The sequence below is a fragment of the Neolamprologus brichardi genome, chromosome 3 (assembly GCF_056152115.1).
Source record: "Neolamprologus brichardi isolate AB-2024 chromosome 3, ASM5615211v1, whole genome shotgun sequence".
NCBI lineage: Eukaryota > Metazoa > Chordata > Actinopteri > Cichliformes > Cichlidae > Neolamprologus > Neolamprologus brichardi.
This window is the reverse complement of record NC_142106.1, coordinates 33,442,664-33,454,936: the sequence shown is the minus strand read 5'-3', so window position 1 is coordinate 33,454,936 and position 12,273 is coordinate 33,442,664. Positions and strand designations below refer to the sequence as shown.

General features: G+C 42.2%; 1 protein-coding gene across 1 annotated transcript in view; it reads right to left on the bottom strand.

The window, feature by feature from the left end:
• The window catches only part of stim2b (stromal interaction molecule 2b), a 57,464-nt gene extending 47,129 nt beyond the window's left edge, over positions 1 to 10,335 (bottom strand). The window contains exon 1 of the mRNA XM_006801713.2: positions 8,830 to 10,335. Within this exon, the coding sequence (XP_006801776.1) occupies positions 8,830 to 8,962 (133 nt within the window). The 5' untranslated portion in view covers positions 8,963 to 10,335. The remainder of the gene's footprint in view (positions 1 to 8,829) is intronic.
• Positions 10,336 to 12,273: the final 1,938 nt, after the last annotated feature.

The following is a 12,273-nucleotide window of genomic DNA, read 5'->3' as shown; positions in this document are numbered from 1 at the left end:
AGAGCACGAATGTCGGTGGAGGCAGACTTGCGAGGGGGCAGCATACCAAAGAAATCCACACCGCTCTTTGCCCCCTCGCGCCGAGGCCACCACCACATCACATGCCCTCCACCGAGGGAAAGTCCCTGAAATCAGAGGGGAGTGCTTCTGACGTCCAATATCTAACTTTAAATACTTCTTAAATTTATATATATAGATGCATTTACCCTGATTTTTTTTTTTTATTGGGAACTCTGCTGCTAACGCATGAAAGCTCCAACTTCTTCAGGTCTAAACAGGAAGTAACTGTGTGTAACTTCCACAAGTAACTTTTCACTGAAATCATGTCAAATTTTGCATGCAAAACTTGTAATGGTGAGAAAACTACAGGGACAAGTTTAGGCATCTGTGAAGGTCACAGCATTGACCTCTTCCTGTATTAAGGCGACAAGTATTATCACAGCACAGTCCCATAATAGAACGAGGCTCTCAGCCTTTTATTCTCGAAAGCATGGAGGTGAAACTGCCTTTCATGTTGTTTCACGAGGATTTTTAAGGTAAAGTCAATCAGACCAAGCAAGCGTTTGGCTTTGAGGTTAAAACAGATGCTTTTTAGAGTTTGCTGTAAAGCCTCTAACCATTTCACTACAGTCTAAATCTCACTACACGACAACAGCAGGAGGAAACAGAGGAAGTGAGATATAAAAGGGGAACCTAGAAATTTGTTTTCTTACACACATCAGTGTTTGCGCTTTTTTTTCTTTGCTTGTTGGCTTGTAGTGATGCTTGTTGCATCTGTCACACAGGGGTCACCCAGCCAAGAGCTCATGTAATGCCAGCTAGAGGATCAACACCTTGAAGTGTGGTGCTGGGGGACAACAATAGCCCCCTGAGAGATGGTAGAGGGCACAGTTCTGCTACTGTAGGCCACTCGCAACAGGAAACACTGTACAGCTGAGTACAGTGACCTACATCTTCCACCAAGGCGCTTTCTGCACAAGTGAATCAGCTTACAGTCAGCCAGTGTTGTCTGCTTATGAATGAATTATCTGGAACGTACTTTTGTGTGCATTAGCGAGTCGAGACTGTGAAACAAAGGTTTGTTTCAGCCTCATCTCTAAGTTAGAGGACACTGAAATGAAAAAGCAGAGATTATTCAGAGAAGGACATTAATATGCAATAAGAGGAATTTTAACAACGACTTAGACACAGAAATCTAAGAAAAAACAATAATTGGTAGTAAAGTTGACAGGAAATAGCAGCCTAACAATGCCCTGATTACAGTGAATCAGGTCATTGATTGTTTCTACACTCAAGTCCAGTCTGTTCTCCACCATGGCTGCTGACAGCGAGCACGCTAGAGCAAATCGTCCAGCTCAGACTTCTAGCGACAGCCACAATAATAAAAAGGATCGCCCTAAAGCCACAGCCACAACAGGAAGCATGGTGGCTAAAATTTTAAATGCACTCGAGGGGTCTGTTTGTTTGGTGAAAGGCCTCATTAGGTTGGATCACCACCCTAAAGCCCCCAACTGAGATGGGCAGCAGTTGCCCACTTTTGAGAGGGCCAACTTGTGTCAGAGAGGTGCTGCGACTGTGGCTTTGTGACTGAGATGAGGTGTTACCTATGACCACACACCCATGTGTTTTTTTCACACCAAATACACGCTGTAAACACAACACAGATGGAAAAATACCACGCTGTGACCAACAATAATACACTTAGAAAATGTTTTAATAAGATGTTAAAGTGATCCAGGGCGATCGTGGCTCAAGAGTTGGGAGTTCGCCTTGTAATCGGAAGGTTGCCGGTTCGAGCCCCGGCTCGGACAGTCTCGGTCGTTGTGTCCTTGGGCAAAACACTTCACCCGTTGCCTACTGGTGGTGGTCAGAGGGCCCGGTGGCGCCAGTGTCCGACAGCCTCGCCTCTGTCAGTGCGCCCCAGGGTGGCTGTAGCTTGCCATCACCAGTGTGTGAATGTGTGGATGACTGGATGTGTAAAGCGCTAGTCCTTAGGGACTAGTAAAGCGCTATACAAATACAGGCCATTTACCATGATAAGTACTTCTGCACTATCTGAAAACAGTATTTGCATATTTGGACTTTTATGCCAGCGACATGCCATACATGGGGCTGTTGTTAGAATACCTGCTTACTGCCTCGCTGAAGTAAACAAGCGCCTTCCCTCTAAAACCGGTATATCTCGTCAACACTAATGATCCAGTTAAAGAGGTGCAAATTGGCCTTGTCATTGGTACAAAGCTAAGTTAGTCATTCCTAATTGTTAAACACACGCCTAGTTGTTAACTTTCTCTGGTTTGGTGTGTGATACATGGTTATTTTACACAACCATGTATCTTCCGATGCAGTTGTTTAAGACATGCGAAGTTACTCACTGCATCAGTTAGGCTTAAATAACCTGTTGCCTGCTGAAACAAACTAACTGAAGTAAATATCCAATGTGAGGGTCTTAATTAGCTTAGTTAAATCCACCTGGTGACTTGTAGGAAATTTAGAGTGAACAACTTTTACATTACACACAGTCATTTGATCCATTTTCCATCATACAAGTTTTGATTAGTGCAGTACGGAAATGTGAAGTGTTCAAAGGATCATTTTGGTGGAAATCTATCAGTGCACTATGTGGGCTGGTAACAGTACTACTTCTTTTTTTGGCCCAGAGAAACCCTCCAGAACAGTCTGTTCTTGTCAAAAAATGGAAATGGCTTTGCGTGTTGAGCTGTACTCCACAGAGGAACATTATGACTTATTTCACATTCACGCTGATATTTTGTCATCAGCCCCTGAACAACCCCCAAATTCGACCGTCTTTCCTCGAGTGTGCTTGTTAGTCTGATAGAGCAGGGGCCAGCCGGCAGCGGTGGAAGCAGTATAAAATGCAAACTGTCATGCTTGGCGCAGCACTTGAACCAGCACTGGCAAGATAGGCAAATGCCAAACCTCCTTTCCAAACAAATCTCTTTAACAATGCAGCCAATGAGCTCTGAGATAACCAATGTCACCTCTGATTTAGCCATATAAGCAAAGCGATGCAGAGAAAACCTTCTCCAAACTTGTCCAAGCTTTGGGCGTGACAGAGATCTAATCACAATTGCTTCAATACATCCAAGTCCGTAATTAACCTCAATCTGTAGGTTGGAAAAAAGTCTACACTAAATGGGATTCCTGTATCAGATTCAGCTATCAGCGAGCAGCCACATTACTTCAACACTGGATGTTCCTTGCAGGCACAAGGAAGGGTTTTGTTTGTTGAAATGCCAACACGCTAAATACACAAAACTATTAAAACAAGGGTAGACCACATTCACTGTACCGCTCTACAGAGTGTGCTCGCAAACACCTCTTCCATTTTTACTGCATCTTCTGCTGACTTTCCAAAAATCTATACCCAGTTTGCTTCCAGTGATGATTTATGACTCCTATTGTTTAGACCTCGTGTGGATTTGGCCTGTGTTAGAAAAACATGCTGATTTTGGATAGATTTATAACACACTAGATTCTCCTCATAGCTGAAAAGGCCAACAATGAGGAAAAAGGTGTTGTTTTACAAACAAAGCACTGCAGGACATTGTACTTTTACTCATTTTAAAGACAAATGCGTCACAAAAACCATTGTTCACTATGACCTTCAACTTAATTTGTGTGTCCCTGGTTATCTGCAACACCACTGTTGGTGATTACTAGTTCAGGCCTAGTTTCATCTCCTCTTTTTGTCTTTTGATACAAGTTCATTAGTAACTTTAAAATCATGTAATTATAAACTTCAACAAAGATGCTGGCGCTCAATATGAAAACACCTGGTTCCTCATACACAAATATGCTCACGAGCTATTAAATGCTCATGATAAACTGCACACTTAACCACCGTCACTGTCAAATCAATTTCTACTCTCTGAGTTCCTCTGGGTTTGTCTTTGGGAATCACAAATCTCCAAGGAACCCATCTGGCCAATCAGAAGTTAAACCCGAACCTTTTGGACTACCTACCTCCACACTGGAACAGTTTAAAAATAGCAGACTTGTTTAAATCCTCAGTTAAAGACACAAAAAAAGCAATTCACCACTGCTGATAGAAAACACTAAAGGCTTTAGGCACAGGCTTTATATATACCTCGACAAATATAAGTAGTAAAAACCTTTTTATGTAATAACATGCTAGGACAATATGTACAGTATAAGTGGTTATATATTTAATGAGTCACTTCCCTAAACAAACTTTTGGAGTGCCTTAATGCTAAACTACAGTTTTTCCATTTTGCATTTGTAACAATCATGGTGACAACGGGTCAAGTGAATCTGGCCCCAGTCTCACGAGACTGCGTCGCTCGAGTGACTAGATGGCAAACAGCCGTCATGAGGGAAAACGAGTATTCCCAAAACAACCAGATTACTGCGGTCACTCACGTCTCCTTCTAGGCCCAAAATGGGAATCTGGTCACAGTCACACAGGCCTAGAGAGGAGACGTTGACCATCTGACAAACATCACTAGGAGGAAAAAGTTTATTTCCCAACTGGCTTGTGAGTGGTTGCTGGCTGCAAACAGACTGCTGCAGTAGATCGCGTGCAAGATGCACTTTTTAGTTTTACGACCGCTCGGTTAATAGTTAGTGTTTTTAGACAACTAGGAAACTACAAATGTTACAATGTGTTAGCAAGCAAAGCTATCATAAGAATAAAATGTGATGCACCTTTGTTTTGCATCTAAGCATTTTAAATATTCATTAAAAATACATTAAAAACAAGGACATTTGAGGGACTTGTTAAACATACAAATAGAAACTGAGACAGGTCATGCCTCAGGGAAAACAGCGGGTTGTCTACCAATTGTCAGCCTAGCAGTTTCATCCCAAGCCTCTCCACATCCTAAGGTATTCTTGGGAAAGAGGCTGAAGCTAAAGTTATTTCCACTGGCAGGCAAGTAGTTTGCATAGTAGCTTTGCCACCGTTAGTGTGTGTAAATGGGTGAATGACAAATGCATTATTAATGGTTTTGAAGAACCAGTAAGGTGAAAAGGAGCAATAGCATATAGCATGTGCTTTCCCTCAGCTTATACTATCGAAAGGCCACCTTCATGGAAAGCTGACCTTTCAATGAAAAGCTGACCTTTCCACAGTACTGAGTGGGAAATGGTTAGCAGTGTGGTTTTGTTTCCTGTCACCACCGTCTCTATATTCATTAGTTTTCTTGTTCATGGGAAGAGAGAGCTGATATCATCCCTTGGTTTGTATTTACACTGTCATGCTGCTGTGGAACAGGACCTCTGTGCTTTTGCCTTATTAATCAATATACTGTAAAACCCCTGGTTGATTTTTCAGGAGCAGCTTGACACTTGTAAACAGTCACGAATGCTTAACAGCTGTCTGGGGCAAGGTTTATTACCTTCAGGAGGTTTTACAGACATGCACGGATGCACCAGATGAAATAAAGATATAAATTAGTCTATTTGCCTTTATTTATGAGGCTTTTTGTGTGTTTTCAATTCTAGCAGTGTTCTGTTAACATAGCACAGAGCTCATTTTGAGTTTGTGCAAACGCCCCTAAGTGCAAAAAGTCAAGGACAAAGCCCAAAACTAACATTTGAAATTGAGCTTCATGCGATTAAAGAATTGTAATAACAATTAATGCTAACATTTGGCTCAGAGACAACTTTCCACTTTAAAATCTACCTGTGAGGGTATGTCAGAAGATGCAAGTGAGGAATATAACTAAACTAGGGTGGAGTTTAAGGCTACAAAGCGTAACAAAACATCAAATATTAGCTGTAAAATGATATGCTTAAGTTTTGGTATTTGGTAAAGGATTATCAGATATGTAGGGCAAGAATCCTAACCCCCATCTCTGAAATGGTACAATCCTGTAATTTCCCTGTAAATAGACCTTGTTTGGATTCTTTGTATTAAGGTTTTTTGTGGGCCGTCACATGGATAATGGTTGTTGAGTGGTTCCTGGTGGTTGCTACCTGTTGCTGGGTGACATCAACAAAAAGGGTGTTGCATCAAAAACCTCCAAAACCAACCCTTTGGTTGCTAGCAGACTTTTGCGATCACTCCCTTAGTTAACATGGAAGGCTCCAGCTTGCCTGCAATGCTTGCTAACTTCTAATCAAGCGGTAGAAAAACTTGAAAATGAATATAAGTTGTGCCCCAGCGCTGCAGTCAACCTATTTCAAAAAGGTGCAACTTTTACTTCGAAGGCAACCAGTCCGTTTCCAACTTGTCACATAGTTTCACTATCGCTCAAGTAATAGCTAGCAAGCGTTTGCAGACGTGTCACCATCTTCCATCCTAGAATTTACAACCATCTGCTAAGGACTGAAGCAATCCCAAGGAGGTTTTATCCAACCAGTCGAGAAATACATATTTTTCCCTAACAACCCATGGTTGCCAGGGGTCACTAAATAGTTTCTAGGGCTGCACCACTAAAGCTTTAGAAGTCAATTTCATAATGACTGCAAGCAACCATGTACCAACTGGTTGGGAAGTACCCATTTTCATTTTAGAAGGTTATACCTGTATGACTGGGGCCGTGTTCACTTGTCATCATGATTGCCACACTTTCAAAATTGTGGATAAGATAGCATCTCGTGGTTAATGGTCACATATCTGCAAAACCTCAGTAGCCTTAGCTTCTCTGATCTGATTATTAGTTCATGACTTTTAGCTAACTTTAAGAAAATGTTACTGCTGGGTTAGTTAGCCAGTGTTATACCTTTTTATACTATTTTAACTACAAGCAGTTAAACTGCTGAACAGTAGCATACCAAAATTATAGTTTAGCATGTAGAATTACAATGGTGGACGAGTTAATGCCATGTAGTTAACAGTGACAGGACTGCAAAACTTCAAGAGAGATATGACTGAGTTTATTTTTCAGTCAAATCTGTTGTTCATGCCTTTGGATGCTCACATTACCAGACTAAGTTTAAGGAATAGTTGAACATTTGTGGAAATTCCTGTATATTTTTTGCCAAGAGTTAGGATTAAGGTTGATTCCTGTTTGTCAGCCTATTGACTGTCAACTCATAGCTTAGGAAAGTGGGAATAAACAGTCTTTTCAAAGCGAATTCCCGTAAAGAGCATTTTGATTTGAATTGTTTTGTGTTACCAGTAGGGTGCATAACTTGCTAGAGTTCTGATTACAAAGCTCATTTGAGCAGGCTTAAGAAGTCTGAAGATAGTCAAAGTGACAAAACATCGATTAACTTTGATTGCCCTGACCATATACATGCTGCAGAGGTTTCCCAACAAATATACTTTTGTCAGATATTTTGTTTTGGTCTAGAATGACTTGGTTGATTGTTAATCAAACCATTAATACATGCCTGAGCTTGTTCACTTAACCAGATAACGAAATATCTGCTTAAATTTGTCTTTTATCTGAATGCATGTGTGGGGGGATTTTTCTGCAGAAAATTAGGAGGAAACAGTTATCCCACTCTCATCTGTCAGCCAGCAGCCTGTTAGCACATAGCTTCACATTAGGCCTGCATAATGGAAACAAACAAACTGAGTCAGTCCAACGGTGACATAATCCTGACATAATTATATCTTCCTTGATTAAATGTGTACAAAAGTGGACGGTAAAGGCTCCCAACTATTCCTGGACATTCCACCGACTGCCTGGCAACAGGTCCCACTCAAGAGAGTGAAAAAGGAGTCTTCTGAAAATGTTAAAATACTCCTTTAAATGCTCAGTTCAGTTAACAGAGACTTACCACAAACGGTCAAGGATCAGCACACAGCCATAAACAATTTATGCTGGGATGTCCCAATACATTAGCAAGGACACCACAATGAAAGTATCTATATGAACTTATTCAAGTATAATTCACCAGATGCCTTCAGCATAATACTGCACTCAGATCATTGTCACTTACATAATTATTAGGTTCCAAGGGGTTTCCCAGTGAAAGCACTACACAAAGAACAATAAAACAAGTGATCCACCCCCTTAGTAATCCAACACTAACCACCACTAAATATCTTATACTGTAGCTTACTAATTTGTTCTCCAACATGAGGCTTCAGATTCAGTAAGGTCGGTTACGTAACACTGAAATGTATATTTGCTCAAACAGCAAACACCTATATACATATATATTTACCTGTATGTCAAGTTCCTCCAGAAACAAACAGTTATGTCATTACACAGGTATGCAGTCAAACCAACCGGTGTATCGTTTTAAACTCGACTATAAAGGCCCTAAAACAAGGCCAGGTGCTGCTTATTAGCTTTAGCATCCCTTTCAGTCCTTGTGTCAAGGTAACTCTAACAAACAGAGAAGGAAATAGTACAAGGCTTTTTTATAATGCTGTCAGTTCAGGACAGTGTGGTGTATAAAAAAGGGCCTGGTTCAAAATATTGCCTGGATGCAAATTGATGGAAATCCTGCTCTAATAAGGTTATGTAAACAGTACAGTTTAGCTGGGGAGGGTTTAGTCACCTGTGGCCTTCTGGAAATGATCAACCTGGCTCAAAACACACAGCATTATAGAGCTATGCTGTGCATTATAACACCATAAGGGCACCTGTCATGTCATCACAGCAGCCTTGATGGCACGGATGCGAGTGCAGCCTGCATTCCTGTCATGTCACGCATTCCTCAGAAATGAACAAAAAGGAGAGGAATTCAAAAAAGAGAAACAGAGAAAGAGACAGAGAGGTGACAGTCGACATAAGATGCATCACTTCCATTAGGCTGCTGCGCAGGGCATTCCTCGGCTTTCCCAAAGGGAGACAGAGGGAGGGGAGGGGTGAGTGTGGGGGGTAACACTGTACATGCGTAAATAAATTAGAGACACTTGTGTCCGACATGGACTGCGCTTACCTGTGGTGGCTACGTTTTGAGCATCAGACGAGCGGCTGGGTAGATCATTCGAGTAAGAGCACTCCAAGCCGAGTACCGCATAGATGACGAGTCCACGTAGCAATACATTCACTGCCCTGTGGATGTAACTCATTGTGGAAATGAGGTGAAAATCTAGTAATCCGTGGGACTGACAGTGTAGATGGAGATTTAAATCACAGGTGGTGGGGGGAATACCCCAGGAAAAAAAAGGGACAGACTGGTGAACACAGCCAACGATTTAAAAAAAAACAGTAAAAATAAAAATCTAGTCTTTTTTTAAAGCGGAAAATATGTGGTGTCACGACAAAAAAGGCACCTGAACTTCAAAAGATAACAACAATAATAATAATCCTGCAGTGGACTAACAGCTAAAAACAGGAGCCAGTCACTGACTGCCGGCACAAAACCTCACAGGAGCGTGGAAAAAGCCCACGAAATAATAGTTCATTGTTCGCCAAACTACCCTGAAAGAAGCCCTTCTTTTAAAAAAGAAATCACTTTAATAGCCTCTAATGGCTTTACTGGCTGTTTCAGAGGGGTGTCTGCTGGGAGGCAGGACAAATGACAACCCCATATCCAAATCTATGCATTCAAAAATATATATTTATGTCTGTATATGTGTTAGCTACCAAACACGACCAGGTTGTGTATTACAGGGAAGCACATGCAGCCTATGTGTAGGAATTCCCTATCCAAAACAAAACCAGACTCAAAAAATGGTAGCAGCCGAGGATATCCGGGAGCTACAGTTAATGCCAAGTGCTCTGTTAAATCCTTACGTGGAGCAGTGAGTTGGAAGAAAATAGTCTCTGTACTTCCACGTATAGTATACAAACACCGGGGACAGCCTCAGCATATTGAACTCGCAGTGTCTCGTAGGTCCGCCTCTTCACACGAAAGCAGCAAATCCCACTGCATCAAGTAAAAATATTAGATGTAAATATAAATATATATGCGCCTCTTCTTGCTCCGTTTCCTGTCCCTTAGTCCTTCTCCGACCGGTATCTGTCGCACACGACATCCGCCTACTTTCCAAATGAAGTTTTTAAGTCAGCTTCTCATGGCTCGGCGCGATACTGTATCCCCCTCCAGTCATATCAGCTGCTCGCCGGCTGATGCAGACCAGTAGGAAGGGAAGCCGAGCGGGGCGGAAGTCGGTATGCAAAATGGTTTGACATCAGGAGCCGGAGGAGGAGGAGGGAGAGAGAGGAGGAGTGCCGGGAGAGGAAGCAACGAGGGGGGGTGAGGGGGGTTTAATTTGCCCCAACCACTGCCGCGTGCAGGTCACCACGGGAGGGATTTGTTTTTGTTTTTAGGGAAATTCAGCGAAGCTTGTCGAGCCAAGACGAGCACCGCCACCCGGTTGCACCACCCCGGTGTTACACGCAGAGGTACCCGCTTTTTACTCACTCCCTCGGGCAGTTTAAGGGTGGTCACGGAGGAGCCCTCCAAAGAAACTTTGGGGTTTTTCTCGTCTCGGTGATGCCCGCCTCATTGTTCTCCAGGCACAGCCAAGTTTTCCTCCGTGCTGAGCGCTCTCATTGGTTGCGCTGTCCCAACATGGCAGAATCTGATTGGATGCCTCCCATGGCATCTTTTTTTGTCTCTTTTGAGGATGTTTAGCGCGGGAAACAAAGCGACGTTAAGGGATTATACTGGGTTTATTACGAGTAAACTCGGTGTTTTACTGAGAGGAAAGTGGCTGCTACTTCTGTTTCGGGCATTTCTACATTCACATCCACAAAAATGTACTGCAAAACTAAATATTGTAACAGAAGCATTTCATTTATTCATCTTTATTGACTGGAGACACTCCATTGACCAACGTGAACCAACCAAAAGTTGATTTAAGTCGAGTTTGTATTTGCTTTTTAATGTACTTTTCCCACAGAGAGTATATGAAAGCACTCTAATAATCCCATGCAAGAGTTTAAGACGAACAAGTAAAGGTTAAATTTTAGAAAACGCACTGGCATAAAGTATTTGGGTTTTTTTTACTCATATTTGTCACATTTATATGATTCAGATCATCAAACATATTTTAATATCATACAAAGAAAAATACCTGATGATAATCCTATTTATTAAAGGAAAATTATCCAAACCTACCCAGCTTTGTGTGAAAAAGTAATTACCCTTAAACTTGGCAGTAAGAACTACAAGCTGACATGAAGCAACAAAGCAGGTCTAGACCATCACATTACCACCATGTTTAACTGTTAGGGTGTTATGTTCTTTTAATGAAATGCTGCGCTAGTTCTGTGCTAGATGTAACAGGACCCAGACTTTCTAAAAGTTTAACTTTTGTCTCATCAGTCCGCAGAATATTTCCCCAAAAGTCTCTGAGATCATCAAGATGTTTTTTGGTAAATGTGAGATGAGCCTTTGTGGTCAGCAGTGGTTTCCCCCTTGATTCTCTCCCATGGATGCCATTTTTGCCCAGTCTCTTTCTTATTGATGAATCATGAACTCTGAACTTAACTGAGGCCTGCAGTTCTTTAGATGCCATTCTGTGTTCTGGCTGGCCGGCCACTCCTGGGGAGCTTCAATCGTTTTTGGAGATGTATAGGTATAGATATGCTGAGAACAAAACCCCGTCTTATTTACAAGTATTTTCACCCAAAAACCTGGCTGGTGAAAGCGAGCAACAAAAGCACTCATAAAAAAAACTTTATCTGTTGCAAAAGATGGATCGTAACAAAAGATTAGACCTTTATTATTCCATGTTATTTTTCCCAGGATAGTATTTCCACATTTACTCAGAATGACATGCTTCTGCATATCATACTCTTTCATTGCTCTTTTTGTTGTCAGAAAACTGTGACACCTTCCATCAGGCTTATAAATAAGCTTTTTATTGTATGGAATTGTAATCCAAGCGGTCTAGCACAGTGGAATGTAAGGCAGGCTGTTTTAGTGGCCATGGCCTAAAACTCTAACCCCATAAATATTGAGTCATTTCATATCAGCAGTAACAAGAGCACAGAGCCAATTCATGCTGCTGTCCAAACACTTATTAAGCCCACTGTACTTGATACGGCTCTCAACAAGAAATCTTTCAGCGGCGGCCAGCCTCGATGTTGACGGACACAAGGCACGCCGCCCTGCAATGAAACACTTTAGCCACCAGGAGGAACTGCTGCGTGAGCGAGCTACAGCAGCAGGTGATGCTCGTCAAGAGTAACAGACTTGCGGGAGGCCAAAGGAGGTGTAACGGCTGATAAAAGAGTGAGCCGTGGGAGTCCTAGTAAACAGGTGGCAGATGCAGCGGAGGCCAGGAGAGCAGGAGACGAAAGAGAAGAACAGCATAATTCGATACGAGCCCGCGGAGGGAGGGAGAGGGGAGGAGAGTAGCCAGCGACCAAGGAGAAATGGAGCAGATGCCGCATGTAGGAGGAGGGAGAGCAACCGGGTCCCTCGGTG